Below are 18,109 nucleotides of genomic sequence, written 5' to 3' on the forward strand. Positions count from 1 at the left end.
GGCAAATCATAGAAAAATTTTGGAATGAACATTTATAACAGGCCGCGCGTTCAAAGGTTAGTTGACGGGGGACGCAGTATTCTGAGTGAAGGTTAGTGAGAAGAACCATTTCAGAAAGATTCGATCGGATGATTTCGCCCGGTAGGAGCTGAGCGATGTATTGTGGCGATGGGTCAAGGCGTCTACCGTTGCACCGTCGGTAACCATGCATGAAAAATATCTTCCACAATACAACTTCAAACAAAACGTTTCAATTATATTATCACTGATACGAAAATTCAATAATCATGATTAGTAACTTTTTTTGCCGAGGCGAGCCTCAATAATGGCTTCAGCTTTTGATCGGGACTCCTTACATAACTATTGGAAATATTTAGTCAGTGCAATGCATACAAATATCATATTCTTATCGTATTTCCTCATGCCTTTTCATATTGTTCCAGTTAATTTATACATATTCGATTACTTATATTGTCTAGAGAAATATTGATTAATCGAAAATTGTAATATTGTACCATTAATATTTTAATGTCAGTTTACATCGATATCGCTTACCCTCATCCCTCGCTTTCATTATTTATTGTTTTGAAATAAAAAATGTAAACACAACGACTGTAGGCGGTATAGACGATTTTTATTCATTTTTTATTTTATTTTTTTTTTAACTCCAAAGATAGACACCAAATTTGTTCATAGGCGATAATTCGTTACGAATTCGTGAAATTTCCGACAACAACTGCACGGAATTTATCATCTTAAATCATCATTTGATTTATCATTTCAATGTTTCGCCACTCCCCCATCACCACTCCCCCACTCACCACTGCCCCACTCACCACTCCCCCACTCACCACTCCCTCACCCTCATCACTACTATATCATCTCCTATTAACAATAAAAACTCTTCCCAATATACTATCCATACATATGATGAATTAATTCCCTGGACAACATATGTATATTACACACCACCAAGTCAATCAAATACACTAATAAAATACACTTATAATATACACTTATAAAATACTCTTATAAAATACACTTATAAAACACTCTTAGAAAATGCCCGTATAAAATACACTTTTTTAAATTTTATTCCGACGCCTATCGCTGATGCCGAATTCATTGACACATAATATTCTGTTCATTAAAATAATATTCTCAACAATATTGCTCCTTACCATGGATTTCATGAACTTTAGTTTCCTTTATTCTTTATTCACATCGGCATAAGAACGCGTAATTTTCTTGGGATGAAGACAAGATCCTATAATGGGATAAAGACAAGATCCTATAATGGGATAAAGACAAGATCCTACAATGGAATAAAGACAAGATCCTATAATGGGATGAAGGCAAGATCCTATAATGGGATAAAGACAAGATCCTATAATGGAATAAAGACAAGATCCTATAATGGGATAAAGACAAGATCCTATGCTGGATAAAGACAAGATCCTATAATGGGATAAAGACAAGATCCTATGATGGATAAAGACAAGATCCTATAATGGGATGAAGACAAGATCCTATAAGTGGATAAAGACAAGATCCTATAATGGGATAGAGACAAGATCCTATGATGGATAAAGACAAGATCCTATAATGGGATGAAGACAAGATCCTATAAGGGGATAAAGACAAGATCCTATAATGGGATAGAGACAATTGAGATCCTATAACGTGATAGAGACAAGATCCTGTAATGGGATAAAGACAAGATCCTATAATGGAATAAAGACAAGACCCTATAATGGAATAAAGACAAGATCCTATAATATGATAAAGACAAGATCTCATAATGTGATAAAGACAAGATCCTATAATGGGATAATGACAAGATCCTATAATGGGATGAAGACACGATCCTATAATGGGATAATGACAAGATCCTATGATGGGATAAATACAAGATCCTATAATGGGATAGAGACAAGATCCTATTATGGGACCAAGTTAAGATCCAATAATGGGATAAAGACAAGATCCTATAATGGAATAAAGACAAGATCCTATAATGGGACCAAGTTAAGATCCAGTAATGGGATAAAGACAAGATCCTATAATGGCTAAAGACAAGATCCTATAATGGATGAAGACAAGATCCCATAATGGGATAAAGACAAGATCCTATAATGGGATGAAGACAAGATCCTATAATGGGATTAAGACCAGATCCTATAATGGGATAAACACAAGATCTTATAATGGGATAAAGACAAGATGTTATAATGGGATAAAGACAAGCTCCTATAATGGGACAAAGTTAAGATCCAATAATGGGATAAAGACAAGATCCTATAATGGGATAAAGACAATATCCTATATTGGAATATAGATAAGATCTTATAATGGGATAAAGACAAGATCTTATAAAGATCCTATAATGGGATAAAGACCAGTTCCTATAATGGGATAAAGACAAGATCCTATAATGAGATAAAGACAATATCCTATAATGAGATAAAGACAAGAGGACGGCAAGTAACACATCCTAATAAACCTGGCTCCTATTAAGCTGATAATGGAACGTCAATAAAAGTAAAGCAAATAAAGTCAATATATCATCAATACACGGACAAAACATGATGCAACTGAAAACAACATGTCACAATAATAAAAATTTGCATCATAATCTGATTTAAATTGATGCATGTTCAAGAATAAAATAACAACATAATATTATCTTCAAAAAGAATTCAGAACATTATATTTTGAAATCATCCAGCAATTCATTAAAAATTTCCACACAAATAAAAATCTACGCTTTTCTATTTTTAAACGAACCGTAGAGCGTCCGCCTTTGTAATTATGGGAATGTTGAGGAACAGGAGGGTGAAGATTAGATATAATAGGTTTTTATCATGTAAAATTGCTTTATTCGTGCCTTATTCGTTCTTTATTCGTGCCTCATTAGCGTTTTATACGTGCCTTGTTCGTGCCTTTTTCGTGTCTCATTCGTGCCTTATTATTCTTGAGCTTTAAAAGCTGTCGTCAAGCTTTAATATTTTCCACTGCCTATATACACATAAGAAGTTCTTCAGCGGATCATTGTTGGCTTCGTATATACTAAACTCTAAGCACTGTACGCATAGACTTATTAATTTACCTAGTGACCAGTTTCTTTACATTAAAAGGTAGACCACGCCAGATTACTAACGTGTTTGATAATTCTGAAAAATGTAATGAGCAGAAAAACGTTTTTAATGAGCGAAATTGTAGGACACTTGATAAAGCATGCAAAATTATTAGCCCCTGACTGCCGCAGTAATTTATTGATTGAAATCTTGTTGTCAAAGATTTAAAACAAAATGTTTGAAATCATCGTCCCAATCTAAAATTTTACTTATGAAGGAGATGCCATATGAAACGCAAATGGATTTGGGAGTAGAAATGATCAACTTAATTTCATCTTAGTGCATCACTAAACAAAACAAGGAATGGGTCAAATTGTCTAAACAGTGATAAACTTCCTGCAAGTAACACTGATACGACCAAATATTAGCCATACTTGGTCTGCATGATCAACAAAAGAATAAAGAGTGGGTCAATATTAGGAGAAATTATCACTTATTTATCTGAGTCTATTTTGTCTTCTAAAAGTCACCATAATTCACCGCCTGCTCCAATGTAATAAATATTGCACACTTCATCGTAAGAATTTCTGCAGTCAAAATATGTCGCATCACTTCAACAACTCAGCACTTCAACATATACTCAACTCAACGCTGCAACATATACTCAACTCAACGCTGCAACATATACTCAACTCAACGCTATATAATATAATATACCATAATATAATATAATATAATATGATATATATTATTATATAGATTATTTTACTAGCCCCTCACACTCTCTTAATGTATTAATTAGATCATTTATAAGTAAAGGCTCTTATGTCCTTAATTAAAAGTGCAACAGATGAATCATTTCTCGAATAACTAATTTCTTGGCTAATTTCATGGCTTGAGTTTTGTATAAAAATTAAAATATGTATTATATGAATGGAAATGATTTAATCTGATCATTCCGACTTTCTCTTGACAAAAAGTTTCCTGTTGTTCAATCCCTAAAATATCACCAGAATTTATTTATTGCCCTATTCTAGAGAATTTATTATTTAGAGAATTTTATCATCGAATTTCTCCGATCTCACAATATTTCTATATTTTTACTGGAGCAGTTGAGTTTTATTTGATATAGAGTTTCGTAACACGCCATTTTAATGCTAAAATGGTTCACATGTGTTAAAAGATTTGATTGAACACTATATGAACCTTCAACTGTCCCGTTAGAACAGCCCACTATAAGTTTCTATATGCATGAACAACTTACTATTCATTCCATGTTCACATTACTCACATACACTTCTAATTACAAATAAACCCCCATACTATAATATATTTGCATGTATTTGCCCACCATACGCTACACTGTTCTCCTCCAATAGCATATTATATCTATTGTAAAATAAACTCGTACGGCCTCGAGTGTCTAATACTGATTCTGTTTTTTTTTAACATAAAGCGTGATTAATTGAAAATAGGAGCCCAACACGCAAAAATCTACCGAAATAAACTAAATTAAATTATTCTAAATGAAAATTTCACTTTACTCGTATAATGTTCGAATAATATATTTCTTTGAATTGAATGTTGAATGTATGTAAAAACACATCAAACAATTTTACCAGGCCATCAGTGTTCAAGATTTTCATGAGAAGTAATTCATCTAAATTATGTGGGACGTAATAAAACACAACTGCCATTTGTATGCTCGCCTTAATCCGGTGAACGTATACTTAATTTCATTAATAATGTTAACGACGTCATGGATGAAATTATTTACCATAATGTGTTGTGCACGCCTAAATTAGTGTGACCTGGTGATTTTTTTACAAGGATTATAGTCATTGTCCTGTAATTTCAATGCAAAATTTATAGCAGATTTTTAAGTAAAACGCAGAAGAGTTAACGCCTACGGAACAAATGTACGTGATTTTCATTGACATTTTTTGATAAGGACAAAGTATTGGTGAGATATTCCCACATAATCTCATACATATAATAATAATTTTTCGCTTGGTCGGTTGGGAGGGGTGAGGGTTGAAATAACCGCTATTGTTTGGAAACAATAAACGCTATATATGAAGAAAAAGTAAAATAAATTATACTGACCTGCACTATTATTGAAAAAAATTTGTCTCAATAAGTACCTTCATAACCAAAGCCAAATTCAGCGTATTGAAGTTCAGACCAACTGAAAAGATCATCCAGTGAGAATTAATACAGTGTGGGCCAAAAGTCACTGATCATTTTTATTACTTATTATCTTTTTTATTTCTTACTATTTATTATTTTGTTCAGATCGTGAAAATTAATTGTGGGAAAATTCAGTACCGTCCATCGTAAAAAATTGTAAAATTTTACTATTAAAATCAAAGATTAATATTTCAAATCCAAATGGCTTACCGAAGAGGGTATCTAAAGGAAAATGTTTATGCCAACAATTCGCACTCTTTAATGGAGCTAAAGGAAAATATCTCTAAAGAAATAAGAGAAATAAGCCCAGCTACTTTGGGAAAGTTTATGGCAGAGGTAATCGAAAGAGCTCAAATTTCAAAAGCTTAGTAAAGTAAATTTGTGATATTAATAAAATTAAATATGCGATAGAAAATAAATTTACATCGATTTGAAATAATGATACTAAAATTTCATGCATATAACTGTTGAAATAAAAAATTATTTAAAATTGAAATGGTTCAGTGACTTTTGGTCCGCCCTGTATAAATACGAGACCCACAATTGTGGCTCTGAAATATTTGTTAGAGGCTCAAAGCCGATTTGATATAAACTTCGATTTGCTTCAAATTATCGTTCGTCGTTTGCTTGGCATGTGACGCTAAGCTTGTATTAAGCAGCAATTGTGCATTGATTTCTTCGTAACCACGCATTAGCTGTAAAATATAAATAGTTGAGTAAATGGAATATTACGCACATTCTCCGCAGACTTCAGCGCATGTCGCTTGTTCGTCGCTCGCTTCGTTAAATCCCTAAATTTCGAAACCAAGAAACACGCGATAACTTATACCTTATTTGAAGATGAAGCAATACGAAAACAGAACAAAATGCGTAAGACGTACAAATGAACGCGTATTTGTTATCATTGTGTTTGTGATTAATATATCCTTGGCGATCTCCGTGATGCACAAGGCGAGCTTTAAACAAGTTTCGCCCGGATTCACTGTTTCTGGCAACGGAAGCACGTATCGTCTGAACCGCATACGGTGAGCTAAATTAGAGATGATGAAAACAACTCTGTCTCAAAAGAGCTAATATTCTTCATGCTACTTATTTCCTTTGAAACAAAACATTAAAACAAATCGCGTACTGTTTGTGTGGTACCACCGTGTTGTATGACGTAGCTTATTTATCGCTTAGTATTCATTGTCAATTGGTGGAACAATTCAATTCTAAATAATTTCAATATAAGCACCATCTAACTGCATGATTTTCCATCTGAGACAATTTAACTTCATGAGTTCGATATTTTAATCCCCTCCTCTTATAAATTTTTCATTAATAAATATTTGACTTAAAATTTACATCAAATAAATGCCAATAAAATTCTCCATATTTTCAATGCAAACGTTACGAAAACCAGCAACAGACACACAAAAAAAATTCTAAAATTATTCGAAAAATTAGCCGCTAAAATCAAATGCGGGCATCGATATTTACTCATTGATCCTTCATGATATTTCCAGCAGGCGATGGAGCTCGTAACCCGAAAAGCTTAGTGTGAAAAATTGTGTATTTTTTGACATATCATTCGACTTTAATTTCTGAATAATTCTGCAATTTAAATAAAAAATTTCATAATTATAGTCATTTACATAATCACTGTTGGGTGATATTTTTTTCCAATATATGAACAATAGTAATGCATGCATCCAGGTCTGAATTAGATGATTTTTCCTCGGTAGACCAATTGAATTGTCCGCTTCAATACCCGATGGAAGTTGTTAACAACAACATTTGTAGTGACTGAGTAAACACAAACATGAAAAGCCTTAGGCTGATTTTGCATTACAAAGTGAAGCTAATAAAAGAAATGATACGATTTCAATTCTTTGCCTGCCAGATCTTTATGCGGCATTAACTGATATACAATTGTACGGAGTAAAATAATAATTACATGCATTGAATGATGGTCTGCTTGATAACTGTGATTTATAGACAAGCCCTGAAATGATTGGGCTCGATGCCTGAATTATAAATGGCTTTATTTCATTTTTTGATAAAAGAAATTCTTGTACTCTGATTTCGTGTAAATGCTGCAAATTATCATTTACTAAGTTTGTCTCTTTCCATTTTGAATTGAATAAGAAAAATGTGGACATGAGAAATTGATTTCAACTTTAAGCCTTTTTCTTCCAACAGTTGCAGCAGCTTCTGCCGACACGACATCCTGTGTTACGTATTTACTTGGGACACCACGACTGAAGAATGTCGTATTTTGACGTCTTTGGACCCGACAAAGCCTCGGGTCCCGGCCCCTACAACTCTCGAGACGTACTACCTCACATCGGACCCACAAGGTTACAATCCCGGACTTCTAACCTTCATCGGTCTCCACATTGATCGTTGGACCGGAATCCGTCAGCTTTGTAAAAACCGAGGAGGTGACTTAGCTTCTCCCGTCAACACGCAATTTGCTTACATGCTGTACGTTGTGACGAACGCCACTGACATTGCTGTGGGCGTTACTCGTAATACCACTACCCAAGTACTTTACGACATTAATAATCACGAGTACAATGTCTCCAGCTGGGATGAGGGTGAGCCAGACGTTCCTGGACAGGGCAATATTTTTCTTAGGAGAGGCAAATTTTGGGACATCAATAACGCGAACAGGACATATCATGAAGTCCCGTGCCGTTTGCCATGAAGGTTTAATGTTGATTCAAAGGCCGAAGAACGAATTTATTCAACGAAAATATCATTGAATTTAATTGAATAAAATTTGGGATCTTGACAACATCTCAGAAGAGCGGTAAAAACGTTTATCAAAATTAATAATTCTAACGATAACTTTCCGCCTTCGTTTTAAATTGAGCCACTAATTTGAAACTCAGGCAATGCGCTGTTTTAATGAATGTATCCTTATAATGGCAAACCAATGCAAAATACCGGAAGTATTTTCAAGCAATGCGTAGATGGCTTTGAAAATAATTATAGTAAAATATAACTTGCGCATTTTATGAACAAAAAGATGCGAATGCGCGCATCATCGACACCAGATCATTTGGGCTCATGGCAATTATTCCAGATCGTCGTTTTCTGCTCTTGTAATATGGGTAGGGTTTGTCTTGTGGAATATTTACGGGAACACAAACACTTTTGTTTTTCCTCTACACTAACGCATGAATATAATATTGGTTGATTATTATTTATTGGTAAATTAATTTATAGACGTGGATGAAAATGAAGCAGAAGTGAATGCTGATGAAGTTATATTTGCATGGCCGTTAATATTATTTTTGTTAAATTTAATGTTATAGTTTCCAGCACTGTTAGGTTGCACTTGCAGGCAGTAGTTTAGTTTACGATTGTTTACTGGTAACGATCTCCTCCCTTGGGCTAGAAACTTAGACATGTATATAACATTGTAGTGAGGTTGCCTACTGATCGTTGATATCGCAAATCACCGTTCTTGAATGATCGTTGATATTATGCGTCAGGGTTCTAAACTCAACGTTGATATTGCGAAACAGGGTTCTTAACTGATCGTTGATCTTTCAAGTCCGGCTGTTAATTGATCATTATTATTGAGCATCAGGGTTCTTAACTGATCGCTCATGCTGAACGGTGGGGTTGTTGACTGAAAGATGATGTTCATCGTTTACTAATTGTTGATGTGTTACTTCAGGGTAATTATAACTAATAATCAATGTTGGTCATCCTTGTCGTTAACGAATCATTCATGTCACGCACGACTGTGGTTTAGCGCACGTCGATATTGACGAGGCCGTTGTCGGTGCGGTCGGCGAGGGTGGCCAGACCGTCGGCCTGCACCTGACGCGTGTCCGAGCAGCCGCCCGTAGCGGTCCAGTGCCATGTCCAGGTGCCCTGACATGACCACGACAAGAAGTTAAATCAAAATCGTTCTCTTATCAAAATAAAACACTATAATAATCTGATATAAAGTAAAATTATCCTAAAATAAATGAGAAGTAAAATGCAATCCAACGTTTTTCCTATCAAATTCATTCATAAACAACCTTAAATAAAGTATCATTATTTCGAAAATTACAGAGTAAAACTTCAACCAAATGCGTTTTCTTAACAAATTGAACATATATAATAACTATATATACATCAGTCTCCCCCTAAAATTCCCCATTCCCCGAGAAAAAACGTTAAATCAACTGAAAATTTCGTGTTAATTTTAAGCGCTATAATAACCTTATTTAAAAGCACCTGTTTTTCACATATAAGGACTTGGAGTTTAAACTGTATATAACTTGACACTTGAAATTAAAATATTCAAATTTCACATATCACTGTACCGTGTTCATATTTTAGTATATATAATATTATAAGTAGTATTTATATTATCAGTCTGCTTATATCGCAAGTTCATCAGGAATTTAAAAGCAAAGAAAACACCAAGCAAATTCACCATATCGATATTGTCAATATCGATATGGTGAATTTGATTGGTATTTTCGTTGCTCTTAAATTCACATAATATTTCATCGTTATTATAAATATATAACTCACCGCGTAGCCATGGCTGATTCATATAATATTATATCATTATAATACATATATAACTTACCGCGTAGCCATGGCTGATTCATATAATATTATATCATTATAATACATATATAACTTACCGCGTAGCCATGGCTGTAGGCGTAGTTGTGGAGGTCGGAGAGCGGCGTGTTGAGGGAGCAGACAGACGCGAACTCTCCGATGACGATGGGGCGGTCGAGCTTGTAGTCCGAGGCGCTTACCTGAGAAACAAATATGAAGTAAAACATAATATTTTGTTCACAGGAATAAATTTAATATGATAGTTAAACAGATCATTGCATTATTTATTTAAAGGTGGCCATGCGTTATTTTGGAATGCCAGATGAGTTTTTCATCACTAAATCAACTTTGAAACTCTGGACCTTAAATGATTGACTTTTCGCTACCAAAATCATTCGAAAGATTTATCGCCACCAGTTCAAGTTCTTATGAGTAGAAATTTCTCATATCTTGATGTACTGTAGTGTCAATAAATGTTATATAATTGAAGGTTATTTCATTCTCATCACTAGATCATTAGAACAAGACATCAATAGACGAGGTGTTATCCTCGGAGGAACGTATATATAAGGTTGTTCTGTACGGATATTCAATGAAAAATTAGTCTCGATAATGACTAATTTTTTATACAAGAAAATCATCACTCCTGGTGTACAATTTTTTTCAACTTGAATTCTTTATATATGAGTTAAATATAATTTTACTATACATTACACTCAGAGAAATGAAGAAATGAGTGAGACTTTATCCAAATATCGATACACTTCATACCCCAGAGCAGGTCATCAGGATTCAATTTGGCCAGACAAACTAGCGTATCAGTGCTTCGTCCGCACTCTGTTAGTGCTAAGGAGGTCATTTGTGTCAGTCTTTGTACAGTGTGTCAGTATTTGTGTAGACAGTGTGTCACTATTCGGACAATATGACACATTCTAGATAACTGGATTCTAACTGACAGTGAAAGGAGCATTGGGGCTCCAGCTGCTGCCCCAGTCGTAGGTGTGCATCTGATAGAAGTCGAGCTGGGCACCTGACCCAGCTGCACCGTTCAGGCAGGCATCTGAGTAGTGATTCTTGGTGTTCGAGAACGCGTCCGACTGGGGGAACTGGCCTGAGAAGTAGAGGAAAATACGCGTCGGTTATGTGTTGTTTTTAGGTGAAGATTTATTTGAAAACGCGTCTGTTTAGGAGAACTGGACTGTAGAATCAAATTGGACTTTTCAGGTATATAACTTGATCACTTTTTAATTCAGTAAGACCGGTGGATATGTCACGTAAGGGGTAAATTATATTAATATGAGTGTACCAGGCATTTAAATGAATTTATCATGTGTTATTCCATTAAAGAAAGTATACGTCCGTCCGACTAAGAATAACATTACTTTTATTCAAAGTACCTCCTTATTTCGTATTTCATTTATATTTTCATAAACCGCGTAGAGTTTGAACTCACCCCACGAGCCGAGAGTAACCAGAGCTGAGGGGTCGTTTTGCTTAATAACGATGTTTTGTTTGCCGATGAAAGTCAAGAATCTGATGGAGAGAAAGACAATTAATTATTCATGCAATTATGACCACGAAAGAAAGCCTTTTTCACACGTTCGCTACTTCATTTAAGATATTTTTTACAATTGGGAAATGGTTAATTCGATATTTTTAGTCTTTTTCATTTCATTTGAAATAATTTACAATCAATCTAGAATAATTTAATCTATTAATAATATTACTATGATCTCTAACAGCCCACACCTCTCCATAGGAATGCCCACACCGGTCCAGCCAGCACCGGACTGCCCGATCACTGTCGTGTCGTAGCACGAGTTGCTGTTAGACTCCACCTATAGGGATGAAAAATTAGCTCTGAACTAAACGGGAGGGGAATATCATAATATGTCCTTCAGCCTAACGGGATGAGAATTTATCCTTCAAGTAAACGGGATGAGAATTTATCCTTGGACCAAACGGATTGAGAAAATATCCTTCAAAAGAACGGGATGGGAATTTATCCTTCAACTGAACGGCAAGAGAATATATCCTTCAAATGAACGGGACCTGAGTTTATCATAAATGGGTGGAATGGGAATTCATCCTCGAAACAAATGTTGATTTATTCGCTCATGTTACACTATTGAGAAGTTGCCGCAAGATGCTTTGTAAAAGCTAATTTGATCATCAAGACTACTTTATTATTTTGTTCTAAATAAAACTAATTAATATCTTTAGGTCTCAAGGATGGAACTCTAATAAAATATCTCACCCGGACGGATCCCTCTGGCTCGTTGATGGCTTCATAGGCTGCAAGAGCTGGATGACCGCTGAGCGCAGAAGCTAGTGGCTGTTGACATAAAATTTGTAATATTTTAGCTCTAAATAGAAATTTTTGTAATGCAGCAATCTCTTCTTAGAAAATGTTGTAATGAAGTAATTAATCTAAAAGTAAATACATGGAGCAGACGCGTTTGTTAGCGTGCAAAGGAATTGTCGGAATGTATATTTTATTTCTATTTAGTTATTTAGCTCTTCGTTCACAACCTTATTTCTCAATACATGAAACATTATAATAGGATATTTTATGAACAAAATTGAGGTCTCACTTAATCAAGGCAGCCGTGATTGCGTTATAACGTTGTAACGATCTTTCTCCGGATACGCAATTTTTAATATTATTTCTCAACCCAAGGTCCTGATAAATTGAATAACTATTTGCTAGCAAGGGGGTTGAGATAAGCTTTCTAACCCCTGGAAAGCAAAGAGGTTAGATGAGATATGGGATACAGCCTATAAAACATATAGGTGGTTGAAATGAGCAACAGGCAATCCTCTGAAAAACATAGCAGTTTGGGTTGAACTAAAGGTGCCCCCTATAAAACATAAGGGGTTGAGATGAACTCGAAGTATAAGGGCCGTACGATCAAAACTCGCTCAAGGACAATTATCGGCTTATTTCTCGTCTGTGATCAGAGTGTTTAGTTAGAAAAACTGTTGGTGATTGGCCGACGGAATAACGAACTCGTGACTATTTTTGATAGTACGGTCCGCGGTAGACAAATTGGGTTAATTAAGCTGAGCATGACTGGGCAGGGTACGTGGCCCGCCGCCCATGTGGTTAAAGTTCAGAGTACCAAGGTTGGAGTAGCGAGCTACGTGTTCGATTCCAGATTCCTGTGACAGTTCTGGTCAAATCTGCGAGGAGACTGGGCGGTAAAGCACAACAAAATTGCACCAGTGAGTTGTGTTTGAGACCCGAAAAAAGCTGTAAGTATTCTGCGATTCTCAGAATCAGCGACAGGTCTAACGGCTTAGTCAACGCTGGCACCGTTAAACTATACAATATCATGACTCACCGCGAGGCAGTTATCAAGGTAGGTCTGCAGTTTGCTGTCGTCCCAGACCAGGTTGATGTAGGCCTGGTTGCCCATCACGGCGCCGTTCCAGAGGGTCAGAGTGACGAGGATGTCGTTGGCCTGCGCCGCGTCAAGGAATTTCTTGACATCGTTGATGAAATCTCCGGTGCGGTCGCACGCGGTCACGTAGCCGTCGCTGTCGAAGTTAGGTGTGCTGTAGCCCTCGACGTGCACCCAAATTCCTTAACAAAATAGACTTAAATATTAATTATTGTAAACTTAAGCTATTTAAAATTGAAACTAATGAATAAAATATAAATTAAATTAACAACAAAATCTAGCTTGATTCGAGTTGTTCTTCTCATTTGTTATGTTATATATTAAGATGCAGTAGTAAACAAGGTCAACAAATGGATGAACATTAACATAAATACGAAGTTCAATGATATTTGAAGTTGCATCCGAGATTGATTGCATTTGCGCTCAGTAAATCTCTGATCTGAACACATGTACGCCGAAAATCAACATCAGCTTAACTTCACCTGGGACTATTGTACCCATATCCTATAATTAATGTACTGACCATGCCATATGCAAAAGATAATACACGAAAGAAGTTTTAAAAGTTTGTTGTTACAAGCAATCCAAAACACCTATAAGACGGAAAGAAAAACTTCCTCTGTTCATTTCGATTGAAAAGATCGAGTTAAAAAAATCATACAGTAAGAACTATATTGATAATGGAGAATGTTTTTTTTTACTCACGGAAGGAGTTTCCACCGGCAGCTTTGACTTCAGCGAGCCAAGTCTCGAGGCTGCCGTCGTAGCCACCGTTGCCGAAGTCATAGCCATAACTGTTCCACGCAGCGTTGGCGCCGCTCAAGTATACCTTTTCACCGCCGTACATCAAACTGCTTCCAGAAACCTGTGATAATTTGCAAGAATTTTAGCTACAAAATTCAGAGACAGAATTTTTGTGCGATACTACAGAATGCAGTGAAACTGGCGCGTAAACATCTTCATCTACGGTAAGTGAGAAAGCAGTGCTTCGGACGAATAAAACAGATAAAATATAATTGCTCGCGTACAATAAAACAAAAATTTTTGTCAAATAACAACTGTAAAATGAGAACATACTAAAATTATCAGAAATTATTGACGATGAAGACGACTGCCCTTTAACTAAAGACTAGCAATAAGTTAGGTTTTGCTATTACGTACGGTAAGTTTGACGGCAGAGGCTGAGGCCGCTAGGCAAGCGGCGATTATCAGGAAAGCCTTCATCTCGCCTGTCTGGTCTGAACTCGAAACTTTAGTCTTCGACTGCAGCTAACGACGAGTAGAGATATCGGGCAAGCTGTTAGTGCTGGGACTGGCTTGAGACGTGGTCATTTATATACTTTGAGTTGAGGTATATATACACGAGTACTTCAAAGTTCAACACAATGACGATAGCGTTGTGGTGTTGTGGAACCGTGTGCCGAACAACAGCTGATGCTTGGGAACCACTGGAGTTGCACTGGTGTCGTGTGATAATTAGGTACGTAGAGTTGTTTACCACTTACATTTATGTTACATGTTATGCTATTTTATTTTTCTTGAGGTGTACTTAGGTTTTGTTCGATCCAAACGAAAGTGTCTTACTCAGAAACAAATGAACCTTCATCAATTTCTTGAGCTCTTTGAGCTTTGTTTCTTAATCATTAACTGAAAAGCAAGATCAAAGCTTGAAATCAGCTGCTTGATACTGTTGACGGAGCGTCTCTCATGGGGAAAGTTCTGATGTTAGAGTAAATTTATAAAAAATATAAGTTTATAAGAAGGTTTGGCAGTAAACTTCATTTATTCATTCATGGATTCATTGATTTCAATGGAGAGATCCGAAATGGGATTTTGACGCACTTTGGTGCCTTAATAACTAAATTGGAATGTGCGATATTTTAAAAATTAATATCAATCGATAGCAGGAGCGAATAGATTATTTAAAAAAAAAAACAAGCTATAATACTAATTTTGAAAACGATTTAAAACTATTTTGAATTGCGCTGTCACCACGTTTAAAACTGACGAGGTATGTAGGTAGTTTCAGGACGATCGCAATCTTGCATTGAGAAATCTGCTTCAAACAACAGCTGCTTCTCTTATATCTCTGTAGCGGCCTTCAGTTTTCCTCGATAACTGCACAGTCATGTGATTACTGTCAACTCTGCAGAAAAATGTTTATTTCATTGAGTATTGCGATATTCGTATTACACACAAGTTTCGGTAAGAAAGAACTCAACTGTTTACTTATCGTTATATGTATGCTAGGAAAAAAGGTCGAAGTGGAAGAATTCTAATGATATGAGTTTTTCTTTTTTTCCAACGTTACTGCAGGTCAGTGTCAATTTAGATGTAATTTTTTCCTAATATTTCTTTCCTGTTTGATCTGTCCGTTTTATAATAATTTTTATATGTCTAATACAAATTATCTCAATTTTGTTTCTCGTGTCAAGTTTTTTCCAAGTACCTACATTCTTGAAATAATTGTGATTATATAACCTAGGTACACTTGCTTGGCTATGAGCGTTTGTCATGTATTGCTGAACAAATATTGACTCACAGTGAAATAAGAAATAAGATGGAGTTATTGCAACGTCAATTCAACACCAATATATAAAACAGGATGTGGATACTGTAATTACAGTTGTGTGAAAATCACTGGAATAAAAATGTACTTTAGCTGCTCTTTCAGTGGTGTTAACTTACGTTAATCGGTGCGTTCTGATGAAGAAAGATTGAAGATTATAAAGCTTCCCAGTCTCCGTTATCGTCGCCTGCGTGGTGATCTCATTGAAGTATTCAAGTATACTCATGGTTTGTACAAGGTCCCAGAAGGATTACTAGAATTTGAAACAAGAACCTACACCAGGGGTTACCGACATGTGGAACAGCCTCCCTGAAGATATTGTTGACGCTCCGAGTATGAACGCGTTCTAGAACAGACTAGACAAGGCCATGCAGGAGCATATGTTTAGTCTTGAAATGCCTCGTATCCTACGGAACAACTGACATCTAGAAACGATTTTAAACCTACCGTCCGTTGAAAATATTTGATCAAAAGACCAGTCTAGTCAAGAAAATAATAAGAATCGACAACATGCCTTTTCTTCAATGCCGAAGATACTATACAGTCTATACTATACTATACAATGTACTCGTATGTTCCTTCCACCGGAGAATCTTCCTTTATGACCTACATACTGCACACGTTCATTTTGATCGTTGCCAAAAGCGCAGAGAGTATCATGTGAGCTTCGTAAATGTGACAATCAACATTTTATCTTGTATAATGCAATTTAACACTGGTGTAACAGCTCTGATTAGGCCACATTTACTTGTCGCCGATTCTCAACCCCTGATCTTGTAATCCAATCACGATAATCTTGACCACTAGGTAACCTCAAGCTGCAGCAATAACTTATAATATGATAAAATTATATTTAGAGCTGCAGCTACGTGACAATACAAAGCGTAGCTTTCTCTTCGTGGTGTGAATTGAAGTTCCGTTGTATTTTTCATTTCCTATAAATAAATCAGTTGATTAATTAGCAAACCATACAACAGGAGAGCCTTGTTATTTCGAATGACAGAGTTCTTGAAATTGCAGAATAGTATTTTGGAAACTGTTGCAATTAGTCGGTTAATGAGACCTGAGAGGAATCGGGATTTTTCGTAATGTGATTCGAATTACCAGATTTCCAAGATTGAGACAGGTGCCAAATTTCTGAACAAGAAGGAAGCACGCCATTCCAAAGTCTGCAATAATGATCAATCGAGTTGCGTCAAATGGCGCTACATTTTCTCATTTTTGTTACATTGTCTTTTCCTTCACGAAGACTGGCGAAATACCAAAGGAAAAGTGCACGAAATTATTTTCATCGGACACGCCCTTATTTGATTTAGCAATAAACATTCGCCATTTATACGTAATGTAGAATGAAAACCCCGATCCATTACTTAACAAGGTATGGTATTGCAAACTGCAGCAATTATAGAGCTCACTACTCTGCCGTGTGGCTGCATTGGACTAGTCTTCAGAGGCTCCCGTAAATCCCGAATGAAAAATAAAAAAATATAACTCGGTACTCACTGCAGTGAGTGGCAGAGAGAGCATTTTCTCGCCGACGAAAACCTAAAGTCACGGACGGACTGACAGACGGACGGACATGCCGAGCACAATAGGGCATTTTTCCATAAATGAGAAGATGCGCTAAAAATGGTACTGACAAACGCTGAGCCGTTATCATTTCGAAAGCACTCCAAAAATGTACTTTCTCTGATTCAATAATTATACTTTCACTCGCACTTCAATAGATTCATCATACTAGTATTTTTTTATCCCCCTTCCACCGTGGGGATAAAATCCACCTCATTCCAGTGTGATCATCACTAGGGTCTTAAGAGATTGTTTAAGACCGGAATCCCAGCAGCCAGTGGTTTAGGTGTTGTACTAAAGCTAAACGATAGACTTGAGTTTAGCTTCAATAATTTTTATAAGGAAATTGACGTACTTGGGGAAAATGATATTTTTGGGAATCAGCTGGCCAACTGAATTTGCACTCATTACGTTAGCGATAGAACGATGTAAGTTTTAACTCACTGATACGTAGTCAAGGGATCATTAGTATATTCTAGTAAGGTTTCTCCTTCGGCTGTTGTTCGCTTTTTTAACACGAATATCCTATCAACTTATTTATCATACAACCTATTTAACAACTGTCTAAAATAATTCAAGTCTAATTTGCAAATTTCGAGTTATTCTTGATTTATTCGTCAATAATTCCTTCCACAACATCGGAGCTTATTTCATTCGAGTTCAATCTTCAAATAAATGCAGGACGGAACAGGCAAACTTACTCTATTAATAAGAACTAAGAACCAAATAAAATGTTGAGC

At 35.9% G+C, this 18,109-nt stretch overlaps 2 protein-coding genes across 2 annotated transcripts; one reads left to right on the plus strand and one right to left on the minus strand.

The window, feature by feature from the left end:
- Positions 1–6,194: 6,194 nt before the first annotated feature.
- On the plus strand, positions 6,195–9,203 carry LOC108678461. The gene is made up of 2 exons (XM_018166883.2): positions 6,195–6,292; positions 7,449–9,203. Exons 1-2 carry the CDS (start codon positions 6,210–6,212, stop codon positions 7,954–7,956), a joined length of 591 nt encoding a protein of 196 aa, XP_018022372.2. The 5' UTR covers positions 6,195–6,209; the 3' UTR covers positions 7,957–9,203.
- Positions 8,505–14,561, minus strand: LOC108678460 (mannan endo-1,4-beta-mannosidase). The gene is made up of 9 exons (XM_018166881.2): positions 14,393–14,561; positions 13,937–14,096; positions 13,172–13,413; positions 12,085–12,162; positions 11,577–11,665; positions 11,281–11,360; positions 10,784–10,938; positions 9,908–10,027; positions 8,505–9,137 (listed from the first exon to the last, which is right to left on the minus strand). The coding sequence occupies exons 1-9, from the start codon at positions 14,453–14,455 to the stop codon at positions 9,012–9,014; spliced, it is 1,113 nt and encodes a 370-aa protein (XP_018022370.1). The 5' UTR covers positions 14,456–14,561; the 3' UTR covers positions 8,505–9,011.
- Between the last annotated feature and the right edge of the window lie 3,548 nt (positions 14,562–18,109).

The sequence above is a fragment of the Hyalella azteca genome, unplaced genomic scaffold (assembly GCF_000764305.2).
Source record: "Hyalella azteca isolate HAZT.00-mixed unplaced genomic scaffold, Hazt_2.0.2 contig3121, whole genome shotgun sequence".
NCBI classification, from domain to species: Eukaryota; Metazoa; Arthropoda; class Malacostraca; order Amphipoda; family Hyalellidae; genus Hyalella; species Hyalella azteca.

What these genes read in the sequence shown, in the direction of transcription:
- LOC108678461 (XM_018166883.2), top strand. Translation starts at nt 6,210, where the DNA reads ATGCACAAGGCGAGCTTTAAACAAGTTTCGCCCGGATTCACTGTTTCT. An exon ending in TATCGTCTGAACCGCATACG is followed by an intron (nt 6,293 to 7,448) that starts GTGAGCTAAATT and finishes TTCTTCCAACAG; the next exon opens with TTGCAGCAGCTTCTGCCGAC.
- LOC108678460 (XM_018166881.2), bottom strand. Translation starts at nt 14,455, where the DNA reads ATGAAGGCTTTCCTGATAATCGCCGCTTGCCTAGCGGCCTCAGCCTCT. An exon ending in GGTTACTCTCGGCTCGTGGG is followed by an intron (nt 10,939 to 11,280) that starts GTGAGTTCAAAC and finishes TCTACTTCTCAG; the next exon opens with GCCAGTTCCCCCAGTCGGAC. An exon ending in GCCCCAATGCTCCTTTCACT is followed by an intron (nt 10,028 to 10,783) that starts GTCAGTTAGAAT and finishes TTTGTTTCTCAG; the next exon opens with GTAAGCGCCTCGGACTACAA.